The sequence below is a fragment of the Pongo abelii genome, chromosome 14, assembly GCF_028885655.2.
Source record: "Pongo abelii isolate AG06213 chromosome 14, NHGRI_mPonAbe1-v2.0_pri, whole genome shotgun sequence".
NCBI classification, from domain to species: domain Eukaryota; kingdom Metazoa; phylum Chordata; class Mammalia; order Primates; family Hominidae; genus Pongo; species Pongo abelii.
The window spans coordinates 107,769,840-107,787,753 of NC_071999.2; the positions used below are offsets into that span (position 1 = coordinate 107,769,840).

The following is a 17,914-nucleotide window of genomic DNA, read 5'->3' on the forward strand; positions in this document are numbered from 1 at the left end:
AGGATATAGTCACAGAAAGATTTTTTGTTTGATCAAAATATTTTTTATTTCATAGAAGTTATTTGAAAATATTTTTTACAAAATTATAGCGATGCTGTTAAAATTTATTAGCAAAATCATATAAAAGAGTTGCAGTTTAGGTTTCAATGGTATTTAGCGAGTGTTACCGTAATTAAATATTCTTTTTACATTTGGGCAGGTGAAGCCTCAATATCAGATTTTCTCAACCGTGGTTGAACATCAGCATCCCAAGGGGAAAGGAATAAAGTGTCAGTTCTCATGTAGTACACCAGAGGTTCTGTTTCAAGTGCTTTGGTGTGTGGCCTTGACGTTGGTGGTTTTTTTAAAGCTCTCTGGGTGATTTTAATATAGATCGAGTGTGTGACCCATTGCTCTAAATGCTAAAGGTGAGGATTTGACTTCACGAATGAGGACCTTTCCTCCTGAAGCTCACATTGTTGGTAGGGCCCATCTCTAACCAGAGCTGAGAATTCCCCACAGTCTGATTGCAACAGATTGTGTGTTTTAGACTGAGCTGAGTTAAAGGTGTTTTGCTGATAGGAATCAGGACCACATCCAAAGCGAGGTGTGAGTGGATCCGTCAGGGGTCATGACAAATGGTTTTAGCAGTTAGGTCCCTTTCTGTGTTCATGATGTTCTCATCATATTTCTCTAGCACTTCAGTCTTTCTTTCTTCTTAGTAGGATTTCTTTACTTCCAATTCATAACACCCACCCCTCCAAACATACACACACACACACACAAACACGCACACACACACACGCGCGCGCGCGCGCATGCCCCATAGCGTCTTTCATCTTGAAAAAATTATTCTTTTCAAACTGGTTTCAGTAACGAGACTTGAATATTGTTTTGGGTTTGAAATCTATTTTGGGATTTATTTATTTATTGTTTGCAAATCAAATTTAGGTTTTTTTTTTTAAAGAACATTATAATCAAATGCGGTAGTCTAGGATTCTAAAGATGTTTAATATTAAGGAATCTAAACATGTAATTCACCACATTAACATATCTTAAAGGAGAAAACATACAGAAGTGTTTCAGTAGATGATAAAACATATTTGATACAATATAAACGCATTTCTAGGACTCTCTCATTTTTTAAGCATGGATGCAATACTTTTATTCATAACCTGGTTTAGTCAAGTGACCCAGTAGTGTCCTGTATAGCATTTTCCTCTCCTTACAGGATTCAGACTATTGAAAATGTTATGTTTATATCTCTCTTTAGTCTTTAATCTGGGCCATTTCCACTGACTTTGGCTTTAGAGCATTGAAACTTGTGAAGAAAGTTGTCCTCATTTTATTAAAAGAAAAGTGTACTTATCTTGGATTTGTCTGATGTCTCCCCCCCATGATTAGATTCATAATACATATTCTTAGGTAAAACACTAGAGAAATGGTTTTGCGTTCTCAAAATGTTTCATCTGGAAACACATGATGCCCATCTGCTCATATAGGTGATGTCAGTTTTGATGAGCTGGTCAAGGTGTTGGCTAGTGTCTCAACTGTGTTATTTCTGACTTACCCTCTTCACAAATGTGCATTCTATGAGGAAAAATACTTTAAAGCCGTACATGTATCACATTCCTCACTAAAATTACCCCAGATTTATCATCCGCTGATGACAATCACCTGACACAGTATTGACAATGATGACTGGAAAATGATGACTGGAAAATGATGATTTATGAACTGTAACATTCTCTCCAAATAGACTAGTTGGCACTCAGCATTCCATCACAAACAGGAATCCTCCTCCCTCATCTACCAGTTATTTGATATTTCATTTACTTAGTGACTTATTATCAGTCTAGAAGCACAATTATTATTTCATTGATTTGTTATTCATTTTGTACATAATTATTCTGGTGCACAGAGTTTTCCAGATTAGGTATTAGAGCCCATCAGGCTAGCTTTTGTGTTTTTGTGACATGCCTGCCTTGTTTTTTTGTTTTTGTTTTGTTTTTGCAATTCTTTACTTGTTGGCATAATAACATATTCCAGGGTCATATTGGACCTGCTTCACTGCACCTTTGGAATCCGCCACTTATCCAAATAGCCCTGATTCCTTTTAGTGAAAATGGTATTTGAATAAAAATTGTGAGCACAGGGATGCTTATTTCCACTGGAGTGTGTTTGCTTCTTGGCCCTTTCTGCAAATAGGCTTGTGTCAAAAAAGTAGATTGAAGCATAATACAATTTTTATTTTATCTGAGCAAACAATGATTCATGAATCAGGCAGCTCCAGATCAGAAGTGGTTCAGGAGCTTCATTGAGGGAATGCAAGTGGGAGGCTTTTATAGGGTGAACAGATAAAGAAAGCAAAGAAAAATAGTTGATTGGCTAACGTTATACGGTTGCCTTATTTAGTCTATCCTGTTGGAAAGTCCCTAGTTATATAATTATAAGTTTGTTGGTTCCTTCTGATTGGTTAAACTTAAGTTCTGTTCTTCTTTAATGTAGACATTTACAAGAAATAAGCTAAGTTTCACTTATTTTTGCCTATCAGGCTAGGTTAGGATCATTTATGAGGCCTAACTGGCTTAGTCTGCTCAAGCATTCTTTAGGCCTTGTCTCCATTTTAATTTATCTTGACACTAGTAAATATATGCCTGTGCATATACACACAAATACATATACACATACCTGCACACAGATATGCATGTGCACATACACATACATGCGTATTTTAGAAATCATGAATTTACACCAGTGCATCTAATTCCAGTCCAACCTCACAGGATTACTTCTTGTTTTCTCCATTCCATATTTGCATGTCCCATTTTCACAGGGAGAATCCTGGCTCCCAATACCACCAACATATTTACTTATTTGCTCAATCCTATACTACATCTCTAGTTACTCCTAGAAGTGCTGCAGACATACCACTAAACCAAGCAAATCTACCAAAAGAGATTAGGATTTGCAGTCCACCCCTCTCCACTTGCCCCCACTCACTGTACCTCAGTCATGCCCAAGATTGGGGTGTGTAGTCGAATGCTGTGTTCATAAGTCACTCAGACTTATTTTATTTTCTTCTCTTTTAGTGTGGTTATGGTACTCATTTGAAATACAATTTAGCTTATTTATTTCAGATCACTTTCAATTTTAGGTTTTATAATCCCTTCCCATCTGTATTAATATATTTTATAATGTATAGTACACTAACATGCTTCTAAAATTCATAACTATGCAGAAAAGCATACTCAGAGAATCATCCCTCTCTTCATCAAACCTTGCACCCTGCTTACCCTAACCTTATAGATAACCAACTTTATTGCTTTCTTCCTTCTCTGTGCATGTATTTCTTTTTGTGTAAAGATAAATAGACATATTTGTGTGTTATTATTTCTCATTTTTTTCCTGTGCAAATGGTTGTGCATTCATTCCATGTGTTCTTTTGCACTCTGCTTTTACGACTCAACATAATCTCCTGGAATTCACTCCAAATCAGTTCATAGAAATCCTTCTCTTTATTTTTTTAAAAGCATAGGACTGGATTCTATGTATGCAATGTAATTTATTCAGTCGAGCTCTTATGCTTGAGCATTTAGACAGTAGTCAGAATTTTGGGTTGTAAGTGCACATATATTTTTATATTTTTGGAGGTGTATATTCAGGGCAAATTACCAGAAATGCAATTGGCCAAAAGATACATTTATATTCAGTGTTACATTTAATCTTTTCTGTCTCATTTACTCTTGTAGAAATATCTAAGCCTTTCATGTTTACTTTGGCAATCTCATTCTCACCTGTCTTTCTTTTAATACCCACTTCCACCCTCCGAGTTCAGGACCATTTCCCCCAAATTGCATTAGCCTATGAAGTCTCTCTATTAATCTTTCCCTTTCATATCACAGTGTGGTTTTCTGAGGTAGTTTGGAACAGAAGGGGAAGAGGAGTTAAATGGATTGGGGAATGAGACTGAAGGGCAGGATGAGACAGAGCTGGGGACCAAAGTGTTCCAGAGGCTAACTTTGTGGGAAAACTAGAAGGGAGGTCCAGTGTGCAGAGCAGGGTGAGGCCCCGGCACCACTGCACGGGGATGTGGGCTGGTGTACACGTCTGGTCAGTCATCCTAGAGAGAGTCAGCTCTATTGGGCACTATGAAAATTCAGAGCTAAAATAATCAAGTGTAAGGCAGAAGACCAATCCTAGAGGCTGAGTTAACTGGCAACCACGAGAGAGAAGCTGTGTGTCATAGCATGAGCACAGGAGTCTGGAGCTTTTGCCTGGGCGTCCATATGCCATGTCTTGGAGGCTCAGTTGTGAATTCTGCTTTATGGGTGAGACAGGAAGTCTCTGAGCTGTTGTAAACTTCCCACATCAGCCGGGAATGGTTCCGATGTGTGGATGAGAGGGAGCTGCCTATGGGGGACTTCAGTGAAGAGTCATAGAATTTGGAGGCAGAGGCTGTTCCTTCCCAACTTTCCTGAAAAAACTTCCTCATACACAGCCCTAACCAAGTGACTTCTTGCTCTCATATTATATATGAGAGGCCCATATTATATATGGTTACATGTATAATATTTATATGGGTTTATATTAGTATTTATAAAACAAGAAAACATATGACACAAAGGCTTTTGCAATAGACTTGTGGCAAATGCTATACGAAATGTGTTAATAGGGTATCTCTTTCTTCCTGGTCTATGATTTACTTAATTTTAAGCATCCCATTATTTTCTATAGCACTTAGTTCCTTGCAAACAACATAACAGATAGATAACAAGAAAGCTTAATGGCTGGATATGTGGGTGGTTGAGAGACAGGATGAATAAATGTGAACATGAAAAAGAAGGGTGATAATTAGAGAACAAAAACTAGATGAAGCAATAGCATAAATTATAGCATTAGATTTCAAATTACTTTTATGAATTGAGATAACTTTTAGGGAAAAATGCAATAAAATGAAGTTTAATAACGGGAAAATTCACATGAGTATTTGCAAGGTAGAAAAATAAATTCTGCAAAATCACCATTTACATGTAACTGTGAGTGAAAATTTTATAGATAATAGTGACTTGCAAGTGATCTGGGTAACAGAATCATGCAGAAGATATGAAAACAAGGATATTGTCAGCATCCATAAATATATTTTCTGGAGAAAATGTTTGGAAGTATGACGAATATGCTCTATATCTTAACGGGAGAAGAGGAAGAACCCAAATTTTCTCAAATCCTACTATGTACTAGGTTCAGCAGTGCTTCTAGAAACATGACTGGGTACATATTCATCGCTTGGTATTGGCAGCAGTTCTATGAAGCAGAGATTATTTGCAGATATGGAATCTGGGAATTAGAAATGAAAGCAATGCCTTTAAAAATGCGTAGCTCGTGAGGATTAAAACTCGGAATTCAGCTACAGCTCTCTACCTTACTCACAAGTTCATGCTCTTTCTAATACATCACATATAGATTTGCCAATATCTAGTAATTCAAACCAAATTATCAACAGCATCTTTGGTTCCTTCCCATCCTTCACCCTTTACACTCAGTCACCAAATGCCCTCTACTCTTTCTCCTAAAAATATCCCCAAATGTATTTGTTCCTTTCTAAACTCATCGCATCATGTGTCTAGCCACTGTCTTCTTTCCTGCAGACAAATATAACAGCCTTTTAACTTATTTCTTTGCATCCACTTTTGCCTCATTTCAGTTCATTCACTCTTATGCTATTGCTTCATCTAGTTTTTGTTACGTGACAACTAGAGTAATCTGGTAAAAATTCATACGTGATCACAGGACTCCCTTGCTTCTGTGTCTTCCAATTATTGTTGGATTAAAGCTGGAAATCTTTCACATGACCTATAAGACTTCCATGAACTGCACCTCAAGTTGCTTTATTCATTTCATGCCACTTTTCACGCTGTTCTGTTGTATACCTCAATCCTATGTGATGTTTTTCCTTTACCTCCCCTTTTATTGCAGAGCCTGTGCTATTATCTTGTGCTGGAAGTAAGCCTCTTCACCATCTCACTTCTCTTAGCTATGCTTTTGCTCTTGGCTTTTAGTTCTGAGCTAATTCCTCAGGGACTCTGACTTTGACCTACTGGTCTCAGTTAAATCCCCTTGCCATGTGCTTCTGCAACACTTTGCACTTCTGTATTTATTTTATCACATTGGTTTTTGCTCATATAAAACTCTGAGAGGAGGGTTATGGCTGACTTGATTCCCGTTGGATTTTCAGAGTCCTAGGTGGTTTCTTGTGAGTGATCAAGTCTCAGTTGATACATGGTGATGGCTGTGATGAGCATTAAAACTCAAAATAGATACATTAAAAGGAAATTTCTCAAGTGGGCATTCCACCTCTCAAAATTATTTGAGTGCAATATTAATGTTGGTGAAATTACATTTGGGGGATGTGGTAGAATCTTCAGACTTGGATGAGTATATGGCTCATAGTAGACCAGATGACTACCATGCCTCTCTAACATGGAGGTCCCCTGAGAATCTGGTGAGTTCCCAGCAATCCATGCCTAAGGAAATCCACTCTGGTCCCATTATTGTAAGGACATGTGTATCAGGATAAGTTAATGCTGAGGAGGGGAAATTATCAGGGACACATATGATTTTTATTTATGCATTTGACAATAAATTATTTCCACAAATATTTATTATATAAATAGTATGTTCAAACATCGTGCAAAACATTGGATAAATACTGGTGAGGAAGATAAGCAAGGTTGTTTCCCTCACAAAGCTTAGAATTTGCTGCTTTATTTCACTTCAGATCCAGGTGTGATCAGAAGACATTAATGCATTGCTTGGATGGCTATGTGTGGAGTAGCTCTGCACTTGGAGAGGTCAAATTTACATTCATTAAACCATTAGAGGTCAATAATAATAGTTGTGTGATCTAGAATATAATTGCCATGCTAAAATAGCCTCAAGAAAGAGTAGCATGCGCTTTACCTCACCATGCCCACAGAAATATCTAACTGAAATATTAAATTGATTTGGATTATCTACTCTCTTGAAAGAGATGGTATAAAAATTCATTAATTATAGTTGTATATGCATGTAACAAACAGTCGTTTTTGTTTTCATGGTTTAGGTACATGTCACTGTGGCAGGTGTAAGTGTGATAATTCAGATGGAAGTGGACTTGTGTATGGTAAATTTTGTGAGTGTGACGATAGAGAATGCATAGACGATGAAACAGAAGAAATATGTGGAGGTATGTATATTGGCTCTGTAGAAATTAATAAAAGTACCTGTTTTTTCACCTATTTCATTGTTCTTTTATCTCTACATTAATTTCTTCTCTAGGTGTACTAATGTGGTTTAAACCTATGTTTATCTGGAAAACATTTCACATAAGGAGAGTGAGACTATGGCATTAAGAGTAGACTAGTACTTTTTAGATGCAAAGCCAAATTGTCCCCAGAGGAGAGCTGTGTCATTATGGCAACAGGCCAACTGCAGAGCTCTGAAGTAGTCCTAGTAGAATACCATCTCCTCTGCTCACCTTAGCCACTTTTATTTTCCTTTCTCCTACTCTCTTAAGTGTACATTTTCATTTCTTTGTTTTTCCCTTTCTAAAACGTGAGTCCCATGTCCTATCGGGGACATTGAAGGTCAGTAGGGTTATTAGCCTAGAGTTTACCTCCCCCTCTCTGTCCCTAAACACTTAGATAACATTTTCAATGACCTTTTCTGTGTACCACCATTACTCAATTCATTTTTCTGTTGTAGCAGTTCTTGCATGTTTGCTAGTGACAAATTCTGCAATAAGTGCTTTACATTCATTATGTTTTGTCTCACAACATCACTCTAGGGTAAGAATTATGTTTATCCACATAGATAGATGTGGAACCTGGGACGTGGATAAATTAGGTAACGAACCCAGGGTCAGTCCACCAATGATAGTAGAATCTGGGCTCGTGTCTGTGTGATGCCAAAGTCTGTGTTCCTGACACCTCACCACTCTCGACTGCATCAGTGCCTCGGAGCTCAGAGCTCCACAAGAGGAGTCTCTCCTCACCTCTTGCAGTTTTCATCTCTTCTACTCAACCTGCAAGCCTGTGCCCAGAGTTTCCATTTGCAACCTTGAGTGGCGTAGGAAAAGGAAAGTAGAAAGCAGAGAGAATCATTTGGTTTAGGTAAATTCTTCTCTGCTCTGAACTTATATTTCACTCCTGTCTCATGGGATTCCAGTTGAAGGAATACTGCCCTGTGTGCAGAAATGGTAGTTTTAAAAATATTGTTTTTCTGGAAGGATTAGGGCCCAATGGGGCCAGGTGGATCCAGAGAACCCTGAGAAACTGTGGCTAGCACAGGACAAGCTTGTTCTTTTGTTTACATTTCGGTAGTTTCAATCCTGTGAGTCATCCAAATACACTTATTTTAGGCCTGATTGGCCCTTCCTCTTTGATCTACTGGCTGTACAACCCACCTGGATAAAACAAACAAACACAAAAATCTTATTTTTATTTTTCCGAGCCGATGACCTAAGCAAGATGCTGCTCGGACAATTCTCTCTTAAAGAGCTCAGTCCGAAATAATTAGATCAACTGGACAAATCCATCCACAAATATATGTATTTGTCCTCTTGATGTTTAGTTTCCATTATTAGAGATGAAAAAAAAAAAGGAAAAGAAGGCAGGAACATGCTTTGGAGCCAGTGTGTGTTGATACCACCACAAAAGCAGAGTCTATTTGCATGTATCAATAGAAAAATGTAACTTGAAACAACACAACAGAAGATGTTTAACTTTCAAACTTTCTAGTTGTTATTTCCATTTGTTTGAGGCTTAAGCAATTTCATGGTGCAAAGTCTCTGAAAAAGGACACCAGCACTCCAGTAAACACCCTCTGGGGGTGACATTGCCTGGGATTGTAAATCTTTCCATGTGTCATTCACATGAAACCAATCTGCTGAGAGATGATTCCACAGTTCATCAGTGAAGCAGTACAAATAGAGATTTTCTTGTGCTATCAGTTTGCACAAAGCAAAGGATTATGTTTATTGTCTGGAATATGTATTGTCCTAAAGCACACATTTTAATCTCAATTATTCAGATGTGTCTCGTTCAATATTTTTATTTGAGTTATGTGGATATTTGTTTAATTTTCCATACCTGCATAGACGTGTATCGTTACATAATTTTTGCTTCCTTATTTACCTCTAACTCAAAGGTTTCTTAGTAAAACCCTAATTCAATACTGAATTGTATAAATATTCAAAGAATTTGGATGTGAGAAATATAGATTTTTTATCATTTATTAATATAGTAATCCTTACATATGTAGCACCTTCTGTATAAATTTTCTGAAATTACAGAGAAAATAAATTCGGTAGTCCAAAAAGGTGATTGGGTCTTACAAACCTGACTCCTAAGAAAAGCAATTAATATATACTATTGCTTTTTCTTTCAGTGTAATCCTTGAGTTCTTGAGGCCTGTGATATATCACTAGGATGTGATTTAATTGTGTGTGCAAGTAGATACCATTTTAAGTTCATAAATAAGATATATAGATGATATATTCTGTACTGATTAAGTCACTTGACAGCCTTTGCATTTGCTTAAGTAAACAAATTTAAAATTCAGATTCATTGTGGAAATGGTCATTGATTTTTAGGTTAAGAAGTGATTTTCTTTGAATATCCCAATTATAACTTATTTAGACAGAAAACATGGCACTGGGTCCCTGTCTCTTTCTCTGTGTCTCACTATGGCACTCTTTCTGTTCATCTCTCTGGCTCTGTCTCTCGGATGTATGTCTTCTTGATGGAAGTCTCATCTGCTGGACATGAATAGCATAGGAGAACAGAATATTCTGTTGTATTTCCTTCTTCTTATGTGACTTTTACAGGTCCTACTAATGTTCTTGCCATTGGCCAGAAATACCATAGTGTTAGAATGATAAATATGCTTATAAGACAATGAAAAGTAGTCTCATAATCAGTTTTGCATTGTCTTTGGTGGAGTTTGGCTGTAAGAGAAGATTGATGGAAAGAACAAAGACTTTAGCCATAGACTGATAAAACACAAACTCCTATAATACAGAAAGAATAGACTAAAAACAAAACAAGAACAAGGACATACATTTATGCTTAGGTGATATAACTACAAAGATGAGAGTACAAGAAGTAAATTTTGGGATAAATGCCATCTTTGGGGAATTTGCAGAAGGATTGCTAGACGTGGATGAGGAAAGCAATGGTGTGATAATTCATTACAGATGGCTTGGAGACAAGTGCAGATGAGCAATTAACAGGTTACAGAGAGGTGGGAGCTGAAAGAGGGCATCTGGACACAAAATGATGAGTGCTCTTACCTGTCATTTGTATCCCCTTGACAAGTAGAAAGGGAATTTGATTGTGTGGCCAAGGGCTCATGGTATTTTGTTTGTCTAAATAAGGATTAAACATGGACTAGGCTGAAAACCTCTCTTTCACATGGTGGAACACAACAGCTTGTGGGGCACAGTTGAGTGAAAAGATGAAATATTTCTTCTGCTTTAAAGAGTTGTTTGGTCATTCATAATGTCTATCTAGGTAAATATGCACCATTGGTTTCTCAATAGTTGATTTCAAATGAAATATTTTAATAACTAATTCAAGAAACGTCCTTAGAGTGAATGCTCATATATATTTGGGTTAGATGTGTGCATTTGAGATGGAAAAGTAATAGGCTGTCATGGTCATTCATGTCATTTCTTTAAAAATACTTTTAATCAGTTCCCTGTCTAGCCCAAGTTAAAGGACACTTTGCTCTTTTTGTATAATTAAGCATGTATAGGCACAACCATGATGTGTTTGGAGAAAGCTGTATAATTTGATTATTTTAGGCAAGGAATGTGGAGCTGTGACAGTATTTCAGAAGGCAAAAATGATCACAAAGAGATAGAAAGTTAATTCTGCTTATGAAAGTTGCTTTTTTCCTCACTGTATAAAATTCATTTTGGGTAAAGGCCATGGGAAGTGTTACTGTGGAAACTGCTACTGCAAGGCTGGTTGGCATGGAGATAAATGTGAATTCCAGTGCGATATCACCCCCTGGGAAAGCAAGCGAAGATGCACGTCTCCAGATGGCAAAATCTGCAGTAACAGAGGTGTGTCATTCATACATGTTACTACATAACGGGGAGGCAAACAAAGCTTTTAATTGTTAACACTTCTTTTCTCTGTATTTCCTCTAGTGTGGGAGGAAGTTATCTTCTAACCATTTACTTTGATGTAAATCAACATTCACTATCCCAACAATCTTTTCTGTCTTGTGTTTTATTGAGTAGAAAAGAGAAAGATAAGAAAGTTACTGTCATTCTTTAAGCTTCACTGAATAAACAGTTAACTTAGGGACTGTAATTTCTTTGGCAGCCCTCCAGAAATAGCACAGTGCAGCTAAAAGGCAATTCCTTTAGATACTTCTGTTAAATGTCTCTTGACTAACAGAACCATCTACAGCATGAGCATCTAATTATCCAGAGAGCATTCAGAAAACCCTCTTGTCTTAATTATGAGTAAATGGAAGGCTTGGTTGAAATGCAGATTTGATATGGACTAATTTAACTTCTGTGTGCAATAATAAAAATTTGATATTGAATACAATAGACATACAAAGTATATATCCAATAGCCATAGGAAATGTACACTGACTTTACAAAGGAAGTTAACAAATATATTAATATTGCTAAACTATAATTTAAAAGTAGTTAACTAACTTTTGATATAAAATCAAACAGTTTAAACATAGTTTTAAAATTCCTTGAAAATACTTAATTTTCCCTTTGCTGTAGTGATAAAGAGAGCCATACTAAAGTTTTCATTGCCTATTCGATGACACTAAAAAGTGATTATACTTCTTCTTTAAAACTAAAAAAATCTAGATAGCTGGAAAACTTTTTTTTCATTTCTATACATGAATGATGCATTGTAATAGATAATGCTAGTACAGAAACCGTAGCATACCACCTTTTAGAAATTGACATAGAGGAGTAAAATGTGCCACATTTCTTTACATAGAGAAAATAAAAAGGCAGGAACTTGGAACAAAATCATAAAGTCTTCCTTTGTGGGGACTAAATCTTACTATATATCATACTAATTTACCTTATGGTTTCTTTTTATTTATTATTTTTTATTATTATTATACTTTAAGTTCTAGGGTGCATTGCGCAACGTGCAGGTAGGTTACGTATGTATACATGTGCCATGTTGGTGTGCTGCACCCATTAACTCATCATTTACATTAGGTATGTCTCCTAATGCTTTCCGTCCCCATTCCCCCCACATCACAACAGGCCCCAGTGTGTGATGTTCTCCTTCCTGTGTCCAATGTGTTTTCTGCATAAGTCCTTTTATGCAGTAGGGGTCACAGTCACCATTTGTAAGTATATGAAGCTTGAACTGTGGTACTGTGGAAAATTACTATTTAGCTGTCAAAAAGAGAGAGGTGGAAAATGGAATTGGTTAGGCTGTGGATTAAGGTCAGGTTCTGCAGCAGAGTTACATTGGCTGTGAGAGACGATGTTCTTCAGAAACATAAGCTAAGCCACCTGCCTCCCACTTCGCTGTGCTTGGAGCATTCTGACCTGGAGCTCTGGCAGAGGCAGAATGGGAAGCGGCTTGCCTGAGTGAGGCTCACAGCTTCTGAGATTCAGGGGTACTTGAAGACAGGGCAGAAGTGGGCGCTGAGATGAGTCATTTTTTTTTCTCAAAAGGTAATACTCCTGACTACCCTGAAAGCGTTTCTGCATCATTGCATCCATAGGTAATAGAAAGACACTGGTCCCTGCACATACCTATCTTGTCTTCCTTTTTCCCCATCTTCAGGGGCCAAAAAACCAATGTTGCAGACATAATCATTAATAGAACAAATGTCCTCTATTGCCCATCTGTTTTATTGAGTGTCATATTGGACTCCTTTACACATGGCTGAGAAGCTGCTTCTTTGTCACATCTGCATGGCTCCTAGTCCCTGTTCCTCCTGACCAAACTCATTTATCCTATTATGAAAGCAATGCGTATTCATTTTTTAAAATCTAGATAATAAAGTAGAGTACACAGAAAAATAAGAAAGTGACCCATAAACCTAACTTCCAGGTGTAACCTCCTTTTACATTTTGGTACATGAGCTTTCAGTCCGTATTTATTTATTAAAATTCATTTTTGTGGCTGCCCTATCCCTGTATTTCCTTCTTATTAAAGAAAAAAATCAAATCATACTGTACATGCTGATTTGTAATTTTACACTTTTATTTCATGATATATGTTGTTTATCTTTCCATATTTATGGGGAAAAAACCTAATTATTACTTAGCGATTGCTAGGTAGTCCATATGTGTGCACCATTACTGCGCTAATTCCCTGTTGATCAATATTTCGGTCACTAGTAATTTTTCAAAAACATAAACACAACTATATTTTATACTTCTGAACATACACTTGTGTGTACTTTTTCTTTCTGTTGGGTACATTAATTAAAGTGAGCTGTAAGTCTAAATAATAACACAGATATAAAAAGTACATATTGCAAAATCGCTACCCAGAAAGTTGTAACATTTCGTACTCCTCTTCAGGGCAAGAAAGTACCCATTGTCCCACACCTTTACCGAGTCTGGATCCAAGTAATATTTTCCACCTCTGACAATCTGACATCTAAAATAATTGCCAATCACAATTATTTTGAAGATCTCCCACTGCTACCCACTTAGTAGTGGTTGATTGAGTGATAAATATTTTTCATCTTTATCTATCATTATTTCTGTATGAAATTTCCTTTTGTTCTTTGCTTTTGTCTATTTCACTTTGGGCATATTAATCCTTTATATATTCAATCCTATGATGTATTTATATGTTTTTGAAATTGTTCTTTGTCTTTTACAGACATATTAACTACTTATTTCAGCTTTATCAGTCTTTTTTTTTTACAGTGTTTTGTTTCCAACCAAAATTTTCCATTTTTATGGAAATTTTCAATTTCCTTTTTTAGTAATTGTGCTTTGGGGTCTTGAATAAAAAGAGTTTAGTTCATATTCTACAGTTTTATCTTGTACATTTAAATCTTTAATCCAACTGGTACTTATTTTGATGTAAGAGGAAAAAAAAGGATTTAACTTTATGTCGCTATCAAATGATTAGCTGGTTGCCCTAAAGACAGTTACTGATAATCCACACAGAGTAAATATGATTTACAGCTGGGCATTTCCCTCTGCAAATCTGCAAATGACCAAGTTTATGTTTCTCAATCTGCTCTCCAACATTCTCTATAATCTGGGCTCATCTGATCTAGCAAACCTTACTTCTTAGTCTTTTTTTTTTTTAACATGCACCTCAGGGTCCCTATTCCCATCCCTACCCTTCTTTGCTTAGTCTTTTTTTCTTGACTTTCTCTTAGTTCTACCTCCAATGTCTCCTGGAACATTTCCTCTAATCCCTATATATCCAATCCATCCACTGCTAATTACTCCAACCCTCATTGATCCTCTTTCTCCAAATTCTTAGAGCGTTCATGTCTTAGTTTACAAAATATTCGCACATTGTTTTTAGTGTTTGTTAATTTTTCTTTCTAATTAGCTTTCTTTTTGCCAAATAGATTGCAAGCTTCTTGAGGGAAAGGATTATATCTTATATAAATTGTTTTAGTGTTATCTTTGAAGGAAACTAACATAATACTAATGACACATTCCACCAACTCACATAATTATAGAATAGATAATAACTTTTGTTTATTAAGGAATCTCTATTATCAATATTAGATGGTGTTTTTCCTTTTTAGAATATTTTTATCTGAATATATGTGTTTTTTTACAAACACAAAGTAAACAACAGAAAATAATAAGCAATGTGTGAAATGCTTTCTTTCATGGTTTTTCTTGACTGGATTCTTATATAATTCTTCTTCCCACCTAGGGACTTGTGTATGTGGTGAATGTACCTGTCACGACGTTGATCCGACTGGGGACTGGGGAGATATTCATGGGGACACCTGTGAATGTGATGAGAGGGACTGTAGAGCTGTCTATGACCGATATTCTGATGACTTCTGTTCAGGTAAGGGCTCTTCCAATTCCTATTTTTCTGGAGGGGGAGGTGGGGCTGGTTAATGGGTACAAAAAAAAAGCAATTAGAAAGAATAAATAAGACATAGTGTTTGATAGCACAATAGGGTGACTATAGTCAATAACTTAATTGTACATTTTTAAATAATGTAAAGAGTATAATTGGATTGTTTGTAACACAAAGGATAAATGCTTGAGGGGATGGATACCCCATTCTCCATGATGTGCTTATTTCACATTGCATGCCTGTATCAAAACATCCCAAGTACCCCATAAACATATGCATCTACTATGTACCCACAAAAATTTAAAAAGTAATGAATAAAAAATAAAAAATGCATATTTCCCTGTTTTCAAGATTTCTGATTCTCACATACCGTGTAAAAGAAACTGAACGTGTATTCTAAAGCATCTTACGTTTGCAGTGCTCCTACTGGTAACTTGGAAAACCTCCAGAGAATTCCCAAAGTTGGCAAAGACTAGAGATGAGAGGGCACCCACTCTTTTAAAGTTAGTCTAATTCCTCACCCAGGAGAACCATTAGCTCTAGATAGCTACTCAGTTCAACTCTGAGACTACAAAACTAGCAGAGCTGTTGACAATGAACAGGATAGTTACCATTAAGACACCTATATTAATGTATTACAAAACAGGATAATACAGTGCTCAGGGTTATTTTGTGCATTAACTCTTTGATAGGCTTTAAACTAATGTTATTCTGCAATGTAGTCTGTAAATAAATATCAATTAGTAGATTCAAAAATTTTTGACTGTAAATACTATGGAGCAGACACTGTCTGTTAGGGACTGAGTGACATCTGGGCTGCTGGTGTAGTAGGAGCCAGTAGGGGACAGGAGACAGCCATGATCTTTGACTTCATGGAGTTTGCAATCTAAATGCAAATAAATAAAATATGTAAGTCCAGGATGTCTAATAGTGCAAAGAAAAAGAAAGCAGTCAGAAATCTATCTGAAAAGGTATCATTTAGCAAAAATGGAGTTATAGATTTTCAGTCCAGTTCTATTTGATAATCCATAAGGTAGACACATACACATATACATCTTGTTAAGCTTGACTGCCTCATTGGTGCATGCAGATGGATAGAAACTCCTCTGGTCTCCTGAAAGTTTGCCAGCAAGGGAGATAAAAGAGCTGCCCCATTTAATTATGAGTGTGCAACTTCAAAGGCTTCTCCAGACTGACTGGGGAAAGCCTGCTGCTAAATCTTCCCATTGCAGAAGGGTTTCCCTCTTCTGATAATCTCTTGTGCTCCAGGGGATTTCCTAAACATTTTGTGAACACTATTCTCTTGAGGGTATTTTTTTCTAGTATTCATTATACATGCTCATGTTCTTCATTATCATTGCTGTCAACACAGTGGTAATAAAAGAGCTCATGACTAGTGAGCGGCGTCTATGTTCCAAAGAGATGATGAGAATAGTGGAGAAGAGGCCTGTTGGACATTTTAATTAGGGTGATGTGGCTCTTCACAGTGGTGGTGATGTAGGGCTCATGCATTGCAGGAGGCTATTGGATCACAATGCATGTGGGTTTTATCCTAAAAAATAATAGGCTTGCAGGTAAAGAAAGATGAGAGGGGCATTCCAAGCAGAAGGAACAGAGGGATAGAATCTGTGTATAGGACCAGACTCAGTTTGAAATTACCAGAATGCAGAAATAAGGAAGCATGTGGTAAAAGGTAAAGTTGGTTGAGAAACAAGAACTGGGGGGCTTTTTACCTTCCTGCAGACCCAGGTTTTATTCTAAAGGCAATGAGGAGCTGATGATGGTTTTAGGCAATAGAGTGCTGTCATCACCAGATTTCTAGTCTGAGTGTCTGGGAAAATGTTGGTGCCATTTACTGAAATAGGGAATATGGAAGGAAGCTGTCAAGTTTTTTCTAGACGTCTCCAGCGTAGAGGGCAAAGGGTAAGCCAAAGTTTATATTTTTTCCCAGCCTGTTGAATATGTGAGTCAGGGTCAGGGTTAAACCAAGAGAATTTCAACTTGTAAGCATAGAGTTGGTAGTTAAAACTATGCTGGCATTCAGGAAATGCCATTTGACAATGTCATTTTCTTTTTTGAGACGGAGTCTCCCTCTGTTGCCCAGGCTGGAGTGCAGTGGCATGATCTCAGCTCACTGCGAGCTCCACCTCCCGGGTTCATGCCATTCTCCTGCCTCAGCCTCCTGAGTAGCTGGGGCTACAGGCGCCCACCACCACGCCTGGCTTATTTTTTGTATTTTTAGTAGAGAAGGGTTTCACTGTGTTAGCCAGGATGGTCTCAATCTCCTGACCTTGTGATCCGCCAGCCTCGGCCTCCCAAAGTGCTGGGATTTACAGGTGTGAGCCACCTCCCCCGGCGGCAATGTCATTTTAAGATTGCTTTTGAGATAAACATGATTTGACACAATTTAAAATAAGAGAGTAAGGGAGGCATATAAAAGGCAGTATTTTAAAATTGTAACTGTGTGGCTTGCTGATATGGAGCCCCTTTTTCCTATGGGTACTCACTCTCTTGTGAAATCCGTAATTCTGATGTTGATCCTGATTTTGGACTGGGGTTGAAAAATTCAAACTAACTACATTATAGTGATAATCCAGGGTCCTGTGAGCCAGTCCATCTCACTGTGTGGGAGTGGGGTCATGGGGTAAAGATGGGTGATGACTCCTGAATTGACACTTCAATCCTTGTGTAAGCTTGTGTGCAATTCCCGCAGCATGTCATTTAGTCTTAGAGTGCTTACTCTAGGCTGAGCAGGTGAAGTGTCATTAAGGAGGCTGCCCTGGAATCAATTTTCCACCTCACCTGTTCCTCTCCAATCCCTCTTCCCTGTTTTCCTTTTTCTCACATTTTCCTTTCTTTCATACCTTATGAGA

General features: G+C 37.2%; 1 protein-coding gene across 1 annotated transcript in view; it reads left to right on the plus strand.

The window, feature by feature from the left end:
* Nucleotides 1–17,914, plus strand: part of ITGBL1 (integrin subunit beta like 1) — a 261,142-nt gene that overhangs the window by 110,275 nt on the left and 132,953 nt on the right. Inside the window, exons 4-6 of the mRNA XM_024230736.3 lie at nucleotides 7,082–7,204; nucleotides 10,946–11,086; nucleotides 14,886–15,026. Coding sequence (XP_024086504.1) covers nucleotides 7,082–7,204; nucleotides 10,946–11,086; nucleotides 14,886–15,026 — 405 coding nt within the window. The remainder of the gene's footprint in view (nucleotides 1–7,081; nucleotides 7,205–10,945; nucleotides 11,087–14,885; nucleotides 15,027–17,914) is intronic.